Here is a 17,815-nt window from a genome sequence, read left to right as displayed (position 1 = left end):
CAATCAAACTTAACTGTCCTAGAAATTCCTCTTGGATACACAATATGATTTCTATATCTGCCCCCCTATGTCCTCATAATGCTAATCACATTATGAATTAAAGTGCTTGATGCTAATCTCCTTCCCTTTCTCCCTCTGCCCCCTTCCTTTTGTTCGGCCACCAGAGCTTGCACTATAAATCTAGTAAAGGAAAAGGAGACTAAGGGAGACCAAGACTAACCTCTAATCATTGTTATTTGACATCTAGGACAGGTACGGGATACAATGACACTAATATAAACATAAAAAGCTAAAACAATAACCAATACTTAATAACAAATATTTAGGTCTCCAAGTGAGGACAAATGCTATTCAGCTTTGCTGTTGTTCTGCCCAATATATAATATCTTTCCTACTTTTCCTATTCTATTACAGTTGCAGTGTCACATGTAAAAGGCCTTTATCAAGGTCTGTGCGGCCTGGAAAATGACACTGATGCCAAAGCTCCAGTTATTTAGAAGTTTGTGTTCCAAAAACTTCACCTACTTCAAAAGCTTTTCTTAGAACATATTCTAGAACTAGCTAATCTGCCAAAAGATAATGATAGGGACACTATAGCTATATATGTACATTTTACTTCCATATAATAATAGAGAACATTTTAGGAGAGACTACTTCTTATTTAGAGAAGCAAAAGGATTTCACAAATAACTAAGTGTAAAAATGAATTAATAAAATAGTTCAACCAGACATGAAAACTACAACAAGAGGGCATAATTTGGAAAAGCTAGTAGTGATACCATAAAATATCTCTAGAGTTTTGGCACATCCTTAAGTCTACATCAGCTCCCCCTTTATCAATTCACCTCTAAAACCACAATTTAAAAAGAGACCATACTAGGAAAAAGCTCAAAAAAAGAAAACTAAAGAAGTTAATACTGGCAACATAACTTATTAGGGGAGAAATATATTTGACTCCCTAACGTGTAGTAATAAAAGAGAGAGAGAGAGAGAAGAGAGCTATTTGTTGAGTATTTATTACACTTCCAATCACTTAGAATTCTCACACCCAGTCTTTGATTGGCACATTCAGTCAAAGCAGTCACATTCTAAAACCTATTTAGTTTTAATATCAGTATTCTAGATAATATGTACTACCTTTATAAGCCCTTATAATAAAATTGTGACATATCAAATTTATTTAGATTTAATAGATAAATAAGATTTTTAAATCCTCATTAACAATGATGTAAAAATAAATGGGTTCATGCACAATGATGCATATGTTAAGTCTAGTTCTTTAGAGTATATAAACTACCCTCAATAAAAAGAGTTACTTAATTTTAAATTAAAAAAAATCTTAAGTTGACAACAAATAACTACTAGCCTTCTAATAAACCATTTCATTATATGTATTAGATAAAACAGACAAAACCACCACAAATACTCTTTGAATAGTCTTTATGTCATCAAATGGATACTCATGTTTTAAAAGTGAACATATAATTTCAAAACTATGCTAATTCTTAGTTAACTACTTTTTTTTCTAATATTTATTTATTTATTTATTCCCTTTTGTTGCCCTTGTTGTTTTATTGTTATAGTTATTATTGTTGTCATTGTTGTTGGATAGGACAGAGAGAAATGGAGAGGAGAGAGGGAAGACAGAGAGAGGGAGAGAAAGATAGACACCTGCAGACCTGTTTCACCGCTTGTGAAGCGACACCCCTGCAGGTGGGGAGCCAGGGCTTGAACCAGGATCCTTATGTGGGTCCTTGTGCTTAGCGCCACCTGCGCTTAACCCGCTGCGCTACAGCCCGACTCCCAGTTAACTACTTTTTATCCATAACCTTTATAGTGTTTTGACCTAGCTCATAAATTATACAGTTTGGAAAATAAACATAAGTTGACTAATTAGCAGAAACTGTGCTACTGAGGTATGTGTTGTCCTATAAATCAATCATTTTTTTCACTCAATATTTTTCAGTCTTAATTCTGAAAGGAACAAAAAATTTTTAAACAGTTCATAACAGAATTAGTACTTATCTGTTTTTTAGAGTATATACTATAGTCTTTATGTAATTTTATTTCTTAAAATTTTTAAATTACTGTGGTCCAAGAGGTGGCACAGTGATAAAGCTTTGGACTCTCATGCAGGAGGTCCTGAGTTCGATCCCTGGCAGCACATGTGCCAGAGTGATATCTGGTTCTTTCTCTTTCCTTCTATCTTCCTCATTAATAAATAAATAAAATCTTTAAAAAAATAAAATTTTAAGTTACTGTTTCTTAATTTACAAATTATAGCTGATTATACAATGATTTTAAAGAATAACATAATTTCAAATATTTTTTGCCATGTTAATAGGTATTCTTTGGATAAAAACAAAGATTTAAATTAAAATCATAAAGTAAATTCAAAACTCAATCTTTTTAATGAAATTGAGCCCATGTGTCAACAACTGTCCTGTTGTTGACAGGACAGAATTTCCCCAATAAAATCATTAAAAAATAGTTAACCCATTTTTAAGTAAAAATGTAAATGCACCCAATAACATTCTTTTAATGTATGTGTGAAGATTAATCATTACAAAAGTGTATGTCATCGGAGACAAGACAGGTGCTCCAAATCTAAAAAAAATGATATTCACAACTTTCTTTTGTAAGACTGATTTACAATCCTCGTCTCACCAACAGGTAACTATTAACTTATAAATATTAGGGCAGCCTTCCTGCTTGCCATTGTCTATTGTGGAAATCACTAGGCTTTGATGGATTTTATTTTTTGTGGAAAGAAGTGGTATCTAATTTTGGTCTAGACTGTTCCCCGCAGTTATAGCAAACATACTGAATAGTTTCCAATATAAATCACAAGAGAACTCGAGACATATCTATTATATATCGCTGATCACTCACCTAAAGCGATGAAAATATACAAATAATTCTTATAGGGAATCTAAAGATTCATATGGGATTATCTTTAACTTTTAGTGAAGTCAATGAATGAGACTACTAACTATAATTCCTTCTGGCATATTCAAGGTCATTTGCCATTATTACATTAACTTGAATATAGGTATAAGAAATAATTTTGTATAACTATAAGAAATTATCTCAGAAAGCTTGTCAGGGCCCATTTGCAAACCATACCAAATGAGCTCTACTCATTTTAAGTGTTTAAGAAGATCCTCTCACACAGAGTTAATGTGAGCTAAAACTGTTTTTAACAGAATAAGATTTTATCTTCAAGCTGAAGGGTGGAGAAAACTAAGTCATTAAAAAAAAATAAATACAAGCAATAGAAGGGGTACTGAAAATTGTGAATGCCATTTTACCCACCATGGTGACTCATGACCTGCCCAGCAGCCTCCATGCTGACATTCTGGAGATAGTTGTGGCAGCGTTCCTTGTGCTCCTCCAGTGAACTGCGCTGCTTGTAGCTTCGTCCACAGTAGTTGCACTTGTGAGGTTTACCCACTGTGAAGAGAACTTAAGATTAGTATAGTCAGTCTCATCCAAAGCAAAATCAGCAGCTATCTTTTGACAACCTGGGGAAGTACTAGTATGCTTTTCAAACTTAAAATCTCTTCTTTCTCCACATTCAGATTTAGGTGAAAAGATAGCATATTTCTACCAGACCAAAAACAAACAAAAAAAACCATAAAAAATAAAAATAAAAATAAGTAGCAAGAAGAAAGGGAGGTCAAACCTTTGGTAACAGGGGAAATACTGAATTAAATTCATGCTCTGATTAGATCCTAGACTATTTGGGGCCTGTGATCAATCTTTAAAATATCAAATCTGTAACACTAAAATTCACTCTTACACAGTTCTCTCAGCTCTGACTCCCGCAAAAGGCAAATCAGAAGTGTCCTAGATAAAAAATGTTTGTTTTAGAATTATTTTGATGAGGGCTGTAAAGACAGTTTTACTAAAGAATACTAAAAGGCAGCAATGTGAATCCTCACTGTTTAATGCAAAGAGATCATTCATGGGCACCAAGAAGACTAAAAAGAATTCAAAAGATGAGAAAAGGAACAGATAAAAGCAGAGTTTCTTTTTTATTTCCACCTTGGTAACAACTATTCGCACACATGAAACTCTGCAGTAGATAAATATATTCTCTTACATCAGCACTGTTCTGATGTTACTAAGAATTAACCTACAGGGTGCTTTGAGTTAGGACAAGTAACAATAACCACTGAAGCACAAACATATTTCCTTATACAATGACAGTAGTATTTTCTAACACTAACACATATTAATCTCGGAAAATTGATTGTTTCCTTATAGCCAGATTGTTTCCTTATCATCTTATTGTGACACTCACATAATTTTTTTAACTTTAAAAAACTGATTATAAAGAAAAAAATACCCCTTTATGGACATAACTAGGTTTTAATCTATGCCTGTTCACAAGGGTATCACAGAGAACTTTGAGTCTTGGTTTTGAACATGGAAAACACATAAAACACCAGGTGGCCTATGCCAAAACACTGAGTAAAGTGTAGTGTGAATAATGGCAGTGACTTTCATCTGACTCCCACAGGAATCATTTCATTTTACCTGAAGGACTGGCAACTCACTCTCATGTCCAAAGAAGGTATCCCTAGTTCCTTTTACCTTACAATAACATTGGTTACAAGCTGAACTGAAATACTGTAACTATGCTAACTACTCACAGATTCACAAGTTTCACAATGTTGCTTTGGAGGGGATGGGATACAGAGTTCTGGTGGTGGGAATTGTGTGGAGTTGCACCCCTCTTATCCTATGGTTTAGTCAGTGTTTCCTTTTTATAAATAACATTTTTTTTAAAAAGGAAAAACTAAACAACACCTTTAGATTGTATTAAAGGTACATATAAAGTAAAATTAGTTATTTTCTAACCATAATTTCTTATAAATGATTTTTGAGAGAAAAATAAAAGCTACCTAGTGGAGGATTAGTCATTACTAAAAAATAATAGGTCAAGTAACTGGAGATAAAGGGAACTGAATGGAAAATACTATTTATTTATTTATTTATTTATTTATTTATTTATTGCCACCAGGATTATATCGCTCAGTGCCAGCACTGCTTCTGGTGACCATTTTTTTCCCCTTTTTTCCCCTTTCTAATTAGATAGGACAGAGAGAACTTGAGAGAGGACAGGGAAATAGAGAGAGAGGGAGAGAAAGATAGATACATGCAGACCTGTTTCACTGCTCATGAAGTATACCCCAACAGGTGGGGAGCAGGGGTTCAAACCCAGGTCCTTGCACTTAATAATAGGTACGTTTAACCAGGTGCACTGCCACCCAGCCCCAGAAACCACTTATTTTTCAGAACCAAGGATTCTGGAAAGTAAAAGCAGCCGGGTAGTGCTGTATATTGTGAACATTTTTGAGCATTAAATAAGGTAGTAAAATACTTTCATTAAAATATTTAGTTTAAGTAATATAAATTTCCATGTAATTTCATTCTAAGATAATAGGCTGCATATTACAAAAACATATCTGTGCTAACACCATTACTCAAGTTTGAGTTGTCTTTGGGTTAAGTAATGAATTAGCAATGGACAAAATCTTTAACCAATTTATAGCTGCTAGATACATGCTTTCAGTTAATAGTCTACTAAAATAATAGCTGTCATCTCCATTTCCCCTTTATTAGCCTTGTCACTTTGTGCCCTGTGATACCTATATTTATAGAAAACATAACCTTCTATATTTTTCCCCACTACCAATTGAAATTTTAAGGAGCAAATGACAGTGTTCACAGTATTTTACTACTCTCCTATTAAAAAAAAGTGTAGAAAATTTGTATAACCTTAACTTCTCAGATGTTGTTATTTTAAAGCATCACTCTTCTTTATTTCATCCTTACTTTCAACAAACTCAATATGGATCTCATAAAATACTATAAAAGTATAATCTCCATTTCCCCCAAATCTTCATCTGGATTCCATTCCAACTATCCACATATTAAATAACATGATGGACATTCTATATTAAATTTTTTCTCTGAAAGTGTTCCATTGTATCCGTCTCATTTTATACATATTTATTAAAAGCCTAATAATTACCAATGTTATGATGAAATTGGCATATAAAGTGCAAAACAAATTCTCATGGTGCTATCTTCATGTAATTAGCAGTTTAGTCAGGAAAGCTGATTTTAACAAATATAGAAGTAATATATTACAAACTATAGTAGATTTTACAGAGCAAACAACTGGTGTTAGTATCATATGGAGAACCTAACTTTAAGAAGGTTGGAAAGTCTGATTTACCTCAGGTGTGCCTGAAATAGGAACATATAGGTTGATAACTGAAGGAAAAAGTAGTAGTCAGATGAAAGGGGAGGGGGTGGAGTGGAGGAGATTCAGTGTTTTAGTATTTCCAGGAACTTACAGACATTTTTTTATAATATTTTCATGCACTTTGGTCTTCAAAGGGTAGATCATGCCTTTATGAGTCTCCTGAGAAATTATTTTTAAATGTCATGAACAATCCCTGTCAAATCCAATGGTGCCATAGCCCCAAGATTAATTTGATATTTGTTAAACCAAGATAGTGAAAAAATGTTAGCATTTACTCCCTGGATGAGTCTATAATTATGATAATTACAAGTATATGAGTTTGTATGTCCACTATAAATTCACAGAAGCAGACTAGTATTTTTACGTTTTCAATTTTATAAGCATCATTATTGCACCTGATCACTACCTTAAACACTTTCACTCTGATACTACTGAAGGACCTTTAAAAAGACACCAACCAACTCTGAAGCAGAAAATACAGTGGACTCTAACGAATTCTATTATCTTCATGACTTCTTGGTCACTATCAAACATTCATGTATCTTAAATCTCCTAGGATCAGATTCTGTGACCCCCCCATCATCTTCTCAATTCTTCCCAGCACTCTGTGAACCCTCCGTTGAACCATTATTTATGACAACTGCATTGTACTTATTTGATAGTTACACATTTTACTAGTTCAAATGATAAGCTCTGTCATAAGGACATAGGCTATGTTTCACTCAGTTGTTAATTGATAGTACTTATAGCAATCATTACACACAGGCGATACTATGTATTCATTAAATGACTACATTGCAAATTCATTCTTCCAAATGCCATTTGTACACAGCATCACACTTGTTTTTTCAACATATCCCAAATCATCATCCTCACAATGACTTCATTCTGTTGGCTGTACTTTTGTGCTATTGTTACCATTGTTTTAAATCAGACTCACAACAAAGTATTCACTTATTTCATCATTTCCTACCTTTTCCCCATATTAAAAAATTTTTGTTAAATTCTACAGTCTATTTTTTTCTTTTCATTCCTACTTTTAGAATCCTAGTTAAAGTCTTTTGTTATAGCTTTAGTGCACAAACATCACCAACTGTTTTCTTTCTTTTTTTTAATTTCTTTACTGGGTAATAACGCTTTACATTCAACAGTAAATACAATAGTTTGTACATGCATAACATTTCCCAGTTTTCAATACAACCCCCACTAGGTCCTCTGTTATCCTTCTTGGATCTGTATTCTCCCCACCCATCCAACCCAGAGTCTTTTACTTTGGTGCAACAAACCAACTGTTTTCTTATCATGCATCATTCTTTTTTACTGCTTTCTTCAACGTCCAGCGACTATTCTATTGAACGAAATTCAAATATCTTTTATCTCAAATTCAACACTCTGTACTATATAACTGCAAAGTGTATATCTTATCATTTATTCCATGATCACACTAAAACTACCAGTGTCTTTATACTTCAGAGTCTTGGTTTATTCTGGAATAACTTCATAAAAATTCTACCACTTGAAATGCTAGTCATCCATTTCCAACCTACTAAATTATATTCCATTTACAAGTGACTCGATTATTCTCCACTAAAGAACCATAAAGCTGTTGACCTTTATACTTAGGAAACATACATTTTAACTCGTACTAGATGAGGCTATTTATACATTAATTTTGAGATCCCATGTTCAACTGGTCTTCCTAAGAAATCATCGTAGTATTTTAGATAAATTTGAAACTTACAAATAGTATGGTGACCTGTTCAAAGAAAAAATTAGTAAGTGGAGCTTTCATAAATGAGGTCATTTCATAACTCTTTACATATTTTTCTCCAACTGATTTTCCTTAACTTATTTCTAATCATTTATCAGTACATCCAAATAGAAAAATCTGAAATTAAAATTCCCCACAAATTACTCATGGTTCATCCAATGATAACTATCTTTAACACTTCTATTTCATTTTCTTGTACTTTTTATGTATGCAAAGATACATTTTTGTTATGAAATTGAGTCATTTTATATACTTTTCATTTTTCTTCTTTCCCCCTCTCTTTTTAATTGATATGCACTGAGGAAAAGTTTTACAAGTCTACTGATTCATGGGTACAATTTCACATCTCATAAAAGTATCCACAAGCACACCATACTCACCACACATCCAGATTGTCCCGTCACTCTACCGAAGGGAATCAGGCTCTTTTGCTCATAGTCCTATTCCCACTATCCATTAGTAACCTCAGACTGAAGAGAAGATCTGAAGGTTTATATAGGTTTCATTCTATTTATTATCATTATTTTTTGCCTTACTTCTTGGATCCAACATAGAGTGACATTACTTTTTACTTGTCTTTCCCCTTTTGACTTGTTTTACTTAGCATGATCCCCTCTAGTTCCAGCCATTGGAAGAAATCGTTGTCAAAGACAAGATTTCTTCTTACCTTTAGGGTTAAGTATAATTCCAATCTCTATATCCATCACAGCTTGTTCACTTTATCTACTCTCACAATTTGCTTCTCTTACTGGACAATATATATTCAAATGTTCCACAACTACAAAAAATTATTATTTCTGCTGTTTCATAATGTTTTCCCCCAGATTTTAGAACTAGGGTAAGATTTTAGAACTAGGTACTATTCAGTTTGCTTCTTAGTCCTTTTTCTTTGTGTCTTAGTCTCTTTTCTTACTTTACTACATATATATGCTGTAGTTATAGGATTCTGGGGTTTTAATCAGTCTTAAGAACTTATATTTCTGGAAGCCAGGTGGTGGAGCACCTGGTTGAACACACATTATTATAGTGCACAAGGACCCAGGTTTGAGCCCTCAGTCCCCACCTGCAAGAGGAAAGCTTTGCAAGTGGTGAAGCAGGGCTGCAGGTGTCTCTCTGTCTCTCTTCCTCTCTATCTCCCCCTTCCCTCTCAACTTCTGACTGTCTCTATCCAATAAATAAATAAATATAATAATAAAAAATTTAAAAAGAACTTATCTTTCTGAGCCATTTTTGCCTATAATTTTTTACTCATATTTTTTTCTTTTACTTTTTAACATTTTTATATAGGTCCTTATATACTAGAACTTTTCCTTAAAAGCAAATGTCTGAGGAGGCTGAGGATCTTGAAAAGTCATAGAAGTAGGACAATGGTTATTCAGAAAGACTCCCACACCTGAGGCTCAAAAGTCCCAGGTTTAGTCCCCTGCACTACCATAAACTAAAGCTGAACAGTGTATTGGTATATATATATATATATATATATACATATATATATATGTATATATATATATATACATATATATATATGTATATATATATATATGGAATATGCCTAAATATTTTTCATTAATAATTAACAGTGAAGTTAAGCTATTAAACTAAAACACCTACCAGTGGTTCTGAGAAAACAGGTGAGACTTACAAACTAATGCTGGACTGTGGTAGAGTTATCATGTCAAACTAGCTATTGTCTAAAGATCAAGTAAGAATGTCTCCACCCCCCCCCCATGTTGCCCTCCACCCTCATATGCCTTTTCTCTTGGATATTTCATTTCTCATAGAGAAGATGCCTTTAATTTCCAGACCCAAGAGGCATATGGAACTGGATGTTAGTTAGTATTTTGTAAGACAAGGAAAGGGTTAGAATCTAAATCTTCAACTGCAGACTTTTACATAATCTTCCTGCTTTCAATTCTTTGTTTTCCCCATTTACCCTTTAATTTTCCTGCAGTTCCTAAACCAGAACCTTCCCAATTCAACATCTCCAAGAAATAAACATTTATTTTCTAGTATGGTAGAGATGGGGATTAGTTGGTTGACTGTGGATTGGGGAGTGGTTCTGTGGTCTGTTTTGTATACAGATTTTGAAATCCCTCTATATTTAGTCTACAGCTTCATTTCTGCCTTTAACAGTCCCATTCCAAGCCCAGGGACTTTTCAGAGTTCTCTGGCATTAACTAGTTTACTACTTGCACTTTATTTCCCATTATGTTCATTAAAGGTTCTATAGTTTTTTGTTGCTATTTCTCTTTCTGCTTTCCATCTTCTTGATTACCATTTTTATCCTTTTCCACTGCCTTTGATCTTACACTTCTATAGATGTCTGATGTGATTTCAGCAGATTAAGAAGTAGAGACAATAAGTTTTTATTTCATCATGTTTTAATGCTGGTATGATATGTTTTTTAAAAGGTCGTACCATAATTTTCTATTTTAGCAAGTTAGAAGTGTGAGAGATTAGGAACACTTAGTCACAAAAAAAAAAAAGTAATTAAGGATTTGTAAGACATTGGAATTTGTGAAAATGAAAACTTGCATATGTCCCATTTTCTTTTCTATTCTACCTGATGGTTTTGTCTATAATAATACAACACCCCCTACCTATAGCCTAGCATGTTTGAGCTTAACCATTTTCAACATGAGAACTATTTCAACAGTTTTTAAAATGTGAAGTGTAGGCCACTTATATTGAAATTGGAATTTCTGTTAAAAATGCAGATCTTTGCATACTATGTTAATCTTAGAAATAGTTCTCAAAAGTGTCATGGATTTAACAAACCTTAAGTAATTGTTAGTACTGTGAAGGTGAAAAAACAATGGCTACACATGTACAAACCACTCTATTTTTTACTGTTGACTGTAAACCATTAATCCTCAATAAAGGAAAAATGGCTATATACAAAACTCTAAATCACTCTTATAATGACTATAAATAGTCAACTCTTATAGTGAGTAAAAAGTTGCCTTTTTAAGATGAAGAATGCTTGTCTTACTTTACTATAATCATCCTATATTCATTATCAAGAATTGAACTTGACTTTCTAAGAAATTTTTGGATAAAATCTGAAAAACTCTGGATAAAGCAACATGTGTTATTGGTAACGACATAAAAAAGAAGTATCTACTCTGGTGTGGAAGTTTCCTATCATATGTTATCGTATGTTGTGTATTTTGAGGACACTAAGAAAATTTTCAATAAACTTTGTATCAACAGTTCTGTGTGTCTAAATTCTAAAATTCAAGTAGAAAAAATTATACTGAGCAAGTTTTTGTAGATTTCAAGTTGTGCTACTTGTAATCTTTCTGGAGGGCTAGTTAGTGTTATTTCACATTAAAAAAAGAGTATGAAGATGAATTATTTAAACAGTAAAAAGTTAAATGATTTCCCATGTTGTTGATTGTGGGAGATTATCTTTGCCATTTCCCCCCAAGAACACCCTAAGTTACAATTACACATACTTGTAGCATGTTGTCAAAGACAGCTAGAGTTATTATACAACTTTCACTGAGAAATCTTAAAGAAAAGGCAAAGAGGTTGAGAAGTAAAGCTGTTTATAGTTGCCATTTTTCTGACTGGATAAAGTATGGCTTGGTGACATGATAATAGTTTAATATTGACACATCCAATCAGCATTTGCTGCCCTTGAATACATGCAGATTTTCATTTTGCTTTTAACATCATCTTTATTGGATATAATTAAAATAAAATACACCCACTTTAGAGCTGCAATTCAAAGGTTTTAGAAATAAGTACACTTGAATGACCAGCACACCATTTAGATAGCTTCTATCAATGTACAAATTTCTTTCTTGCTCCTCTCTCTCTGTTCACATCCCCATACTCAGACCATGGCAACTATGCATCTGTTCCTGTAACTACCATTTATCTTCTATAGAATTTGATATAAATTGAGTTATGCAGTAAGTTTGGTTTCTTTTACTTAGAATATTGATTTTGATATTTATTTATATTATTGCTTATATTTGTAGCTTATTATTTTTTTGTTGCTGAACAGTATTTTATTGTGTGAGTATACTATAGCTGCTTGTCCATTCACTAATTGGGTTTGTTTCTAATTTATGTCTACAAGGAATAAAACTCTCATGAACATGTGCAGGTAAACGCTTGCATAGGCAAATATTTTCATTTGTCTTGAATAAATACCTTGACGTGCAACTACTGGGACATATGGGTAAATATCTGATTAACTCTGTAAGAACTACTTAAATGTTTTTCAAATGGCAAAATCACCACCTTTATACTACCAATAGAGATACAATTGTTCTATATACGTGTGTGTGTGTGTGAACACTTTACTGCTAATTTTTAAAAATCTATCAAGTAGGTAGTTAATACCTCAAGATGTTTATGTTTTAATTTGCCACCAACCTATGTCATATTCAATCAAATGTCTATTACAAAGATTTTTTTTTTTACATATTCTGATGTCTTTTCTGTTCTTTCCTTTCTTCTCCCTCTCCTATTTCTATCTTTCCATTTCCCTCTTAGCTTGCTCAAGATGCCTAAACAAAATACTGCAGACTGGGTGGCTTTATAGGCAGAAATTAATTTTCTTATAGGGCTGGAGGTTGGAAGTTCAAGACCAAAGTGTTCTTCTCTGGCTAGTACAAGTCTTTTCGTGGGTATATTTTGAAAATGCTTTGTCTGAGTGTGTTGATTTCCCTTTTTTTATTTGTTTATTTGTTTGTTTGTTTTTGCCACCAGGGTTCTCAGTGCCGGCACTACAAATCCACTGCTCCTGGGAGCCTTTTTTCCCATTTTGTTGCCTTTGTTGTTGTTATTGTTGCATTGTTGTTGTTGTTGAACAGGACAGAGAGAAATCCAGAGAGGAGGGGAAGCTAGAGAGGGGGGAGAGAAAGACACCTGCAGACCTGCTTCACCTGCCATGAAGTGACCCCGATGCAGGTGGGGAGCCAGGAGATCCAACCAGGATCCTTACAAAGGTCCTCGTGTTTTGCGCCATGTGCTGGTTGTTGTTTTTAAGTTTCTTTTGAAGACCAGATTGTTGAGTTTTGATGATCTAATATCTCAATATTTTCTTCTAGGTTTTCTATTTCAATTATACTTATAATAATGCTTACTAACCAAATGTCTCACTAACTGTATCCTTTGTTTTCATTAAGAAGCCTTTTTTTACTTTTATATTGAAATTTGTGCCTCATTCAACTTAACTGTTTTATGTAATACAAGGTAAAGCCTTTATCATGTAACTGTTCAAGTCCAATTGTAGAAAATATTATTCTTTCCTTAAATCAAATCAGGAATATTAAAATTAGCTTTCTTTGGGATTATTTCTAAACTCTCCAATCCATTAATCATTGTATATAAACTTAAACCTAAACAGTAGCCCCTTTGTTAGTAGTCTTCAAATCACATAGGTAAGTTTTTTTTCTTTCTTTTTACTTTGGAGTTTTCCTTGACTTTTTTAAAAAAGATTATCTTAAGTTATTTAATAGAGACAGCCAGAAATTGAAAGGGAGGGGGAGATAGAAAGGTAGATAGAGAAACACCTGAAGCCCTGTTTCATCACTGGTGAAAGCTTTTTTCCTGCAGGTGAGGGCCAGGGGACTTGAACCTGGGTTCTTGTACATTGAAACATGTGCTCAACCAGGTGCTCCACTACCTGGCCCTGGTAGTAGAAGTTTTCTAACTTATTTTTCCACATTATTTTGACTGATTTATTTTGTATTTCCAAGCAAATTTGAAATCAGTGCTCAGATTTTTGCTGGAATTTCCAAGAACAGATAGGCTCAACTAATTATATAGGAGAACTAACACCTGAGGAGCAATGTGGCTTTTAAGCCATGGCTATGCTCTATCACTTCATAAATTAAGTCATCTTTAAATTATCTCAGTCAATTTTGAACATCATCACTTTAATTTTTCTTTAAACATTTCATAAAATTATCTCTATATTTTATCCAGCACATGAGACTCACACAGTCATGATGCCACTACTCCCATGAAGGTCTTTGGTTGTTGCTTGCCTGCCTATAATATACATACCATCCCACCATCCACCCATCCACCTAGCCATCGATTGATCGATCCATCCATCCATCCATCCATCCACCCATCCATCCATCCATCATCCATCCATCCATCCATCCATCCATCCATCCATCCATCCATCCATTCCCTCCCTTCTCTCTTTTCATGCATGCATGACTTCACTGTCCCCTTCCATTTTTTTCATTAAGATATAGAGACACAAAGTTCTGGAACTTCCTCTGTTACCTTATCACATTCCACATGGTGCTGGCCTTTGAGCCTAGGCCACATGACTGTCAAGACGGCTAATTCACTATCCAGTGAATTAGCTTTCTCTTTTTAATTAATTTAATATTTCTTATTTATTTTTTAAATATTTACTTATTGTATAGACATCCAGAAATCGAGAGGGAACAAGGTGATACAAAGGGAGAGGCAGAGAGACACCTGCAACACTGCTTTACCACTAACAAAGCTTTCCCCTTGCAGGGGGGGTGACTGGGAGCTTGAACCCAGATCCTTGCGCATTGTAATATGTGTGCTCAACTAGGTGTGCCACCACTTGGCCCTGTGAATTATCTCTCTAGCTTATTCCTCTTTATTTCGGGGATAGGAGGGATGGAGGGGGAGGGAGGAGACAGAAAAGTACCACAGTATAGCTCCACCATCTTTGGTGTCGCCTTTAGTGTCATGATGCTCCAAAGTGATACCAGGGCTCCATTTCGGGGCCTTGTGCATGGTGAAGCATGCTATACCAGGCGAAGTGTTTTCCATCCTTATCTCAATGTATTTTTATTATTTTTAATGTCTTTGATCCACTTGGAGTTGGCTTTTGTGTATGGTGACATGTGGCTGGTCCAATTCAAAGAAACCACTAAATACATAGAGGAAATCATAGGCAGGACGCTTCACAATCTATGCTTTCGAAATGTTCAAAACCTCCAATCCAGTTGCAAGAAAACCAAAAATAAATAAGTGGCATTACATCAAACTGAAAAGATGCACAGTAAAGGAAACTAACAAAATCTAAAGATGCCCTACAGAATTGATCTTTCTACACCCTATATCAGATAAAGAACTAATAAACAAAAAATATAAAGAACTCGAGGGGCTGGGTGATGGCACACCTGTTGAATGCACTCATTACAGTGTGAAAGGAACTCAGTTCAAGCCTCCAGTCCCCAGGGGCAAAGCTTCCCCAGTGGTGAAGCAATGTTGCAGTTATCTCTTTGTTTCACTCCCTGTCTCCTCTTTCCTTTTCTATGTCTCTGTCTTTATTCAAAATAAATAAATACTTAAATGTTTATTAAATTTATTATTTATTCATTTGTTAATACTCCTTAAATACTAAATTCAGCAACAAAAAAGGAAACAACCCATTAAAAATGGGGAAAGATCTTGTGCAGACTCTTAATCAAAGATGAGATTCAGAGGTCCAACATATGAAAAATTATTCAAAACCTGAGAAGTACAAATACAGAAAAAAGTGAGAGAGCACTTTATACCTATGAAAATGTCATACATTAGAAAAGACAGAAACAGCAAATATTGGAGAGGATGTAGGGAAAAGGAATCCTTATACACTGCTGGTGTGGGGAAAAAAAACAAAAAACTTTAGAGGTTTCTCAGAACACTAGAAATGGGCATAGACTAATACGCAGCAATTTCTCTCCTTGGAGTTTATCCAAAGAAAACAAAATCATCTATCTGAAGAGATGTATGTACATCTATGTTCATACAGCACAATTTGTAGTAACTCAAATGTCAAAGTAATCCAGTTGTCCAATAACAGATGAGTGGCAAAGAATGTTAAAAATTTTAAGAAATCTATTAAAACTACAATTTTGCTTATTTTTATGAGGGGTATAGCTATATATTTTTATTATAATACTTTTGGTAATGTTATATTCATGCAACTCATTTGGAAATTGTTCTACATTACATTCTTCAAGGATTATGTTTTTAGGTTATTTCTTCATTTAAAAGTTTGTTTGAATTTATATGTAAAGCTATTTACATTATTTTTATGAAAAGAATATGTATTTCCTCTTGAATAAGCTTCAACAGTTCTTGTGCTCATTTTACTTATTAGAATTTGTTCACACAAACTTGTTCATAATATTCCCATGTCATGCTGCCAATAATTATAAAAGTTTTAGCCTTGTTGCATTACCATTTCTGATGGTGGCAACTGAGTGTTTCTCTTTATTTACATGTATCTTGAATAGAGGTTAATCTATTTTCTTGATCATTTCATGTTTTCTACTTCTTCTTCTAGCGTTTGCCCTTCTTCCGTAGCCAGTCAAGAGCGTCAGGTTGAAAGCTGTCAGGAGCTGCTTGTTGCTGGCTTTGAAAGTGACTGGGATCCATGTGGATTTAGTCGGCTAGGAAGGATCGTCAGTTTCCCCAATGAATGGGTACTCACGGGATGCACCACGGGAAGGTCGATCCAATTTTCTACTTCATTGATTTTTCTCTTTGTTTCTCTTTCATGAATATGTGCCTTTATCACTATTCTCTTATTTCCCACGTTTTCCTTTGTGATTTGTTAAGAAAGCTCACTTAATTAGTTTGAGACCTTTCTTCTTTTATAATGTAGGCACTTAATGGTATACATTTCTTCCAACTATCCTTTCTGTTCATACCATGTTAATCTTTACATTTCTGAACATAAAGAGTAGTAGTTTTGTCAACATTGTCTACAAATTCTATTTACTAATTTCTGGGTGTGTTTATCTCTACAGACTGTGAATATTTTCCATTTATTTGTATATATGTTGATTTTAATGGAATACTGATAGTGTGAGTTTTATAGTAATGAGTTCTAAGTTTTCGTGCATTTCTTTTTTATTTTTTAAGTATTTTAAAAATTTTTTATATTTATTTATTTTCCCTTTTGTTGACCTTACTGCTTTTTATTGGTGTTGTAGTTATTATTGCTGTTATTGTTGATGTCGTCGTTGTTAGGACAGAGAGAAATGGAGAGAGGAGAGGAAGACAGAGAGGGGGAGAGAAAGACACTTGGAGACCTGCTTCACGGCCTGTGAAGCGACGCCCCTACAGGTGGGGAGCCTGGGGCTTGAACTGCGGTCCTTACTCTGGTCCTTGTGCTTTGCCCCAAGTGTGTTTAATCCGCTGCGCTGCTGCCAGATTCCCGTTTTGCTGCATTTCTTTAAAGTCTAGATGACTGACTTACTCAGATATGCTATTACATTACTAAATTCAATTGAGCTCTTTTGATGTGTGCTTTTATGCTTTAAGGCAGATACAGAGCATGTTTTAATCTAGAGGTTAATTTAGCCCTAGTACTAAACCAACATTTTGAGAACTTTACTTGGTGCCTTGAACACTACAAAATCTTTCCACAACAGCTGGTGAAAATTAACTATTCCAGGTTCTGCATGAACTCCACATATTGTTTGGAATTCTGTTTTCTGGTGCTTCTATTTACAGCTTCAGGCAGTTTTCTCACACATGTAAGTGGATTATTATTTAACCCAAAATATCAAGGGGACACTTGGCAAAACTGTAGAACACTATCTGTGTACTTCTTCATTTCTGATCTTCTTGTACACACTAAGTGTAAAGGTCTTTCTGGACTATTATCTATATCTCCTTAATTGATAGATTGGTTCCCTGCTGTTTGGATTTACAGTCCCTGAGCTATTGCCTAGAAAGTACCTCTAGGAAATAAGGATGAGTAACAATAGGTCACACCACTTTTGCTTTTCTTATCTCAGTGGTAACAGTAT

General features: G+C 34.1%; 1 protein-coding gene across 14 annotated transcripts in view; it reads right to left on the bottom strand.

Annotated features, from left to right (window-relative positions):
• The window catches only part of IKZF2 (IKAROS family zinc finger 2), a 192,698-nt gene that overhangs the window by 15,111 nt on the left and 159,772 nt on the right, over window positions 1–17,815 (bottom strand). For all 14 annotated transcript variants that reach the window (XM_060193963.1, XM_060193958.1, XM_060193965.1 and 11 more), the window contains one exon: window positions 3,316–3,453. In XM_060193963.1, the coding sequence (XP_060049946.1) occupies window positions 3,316–3,453 (138 nt within the window). The remainder of the gene's footprint in view (window positions 1–3,315; window positions 3,454–17,815) is intronic.

Source organism: Erinaceus europaeus, chromosome 7 (genome assembly GCF_950295315.1).
Source record: "Erinaceus europaeus chromosome 7, mEriEur2.1, whole genome shotgun sequence".
NCBI lineage: Eukaryota > Metazoa > Chordata > Mammalia > Eulipotyphla > Erinaceidae > Erinaceus > Erinaceus europaeus.
The sequence above is the reverse complement of the archived record's forward strand: the minus strand, read 5'-3'. Positions and strand labels throughout refer to the sequence as shown.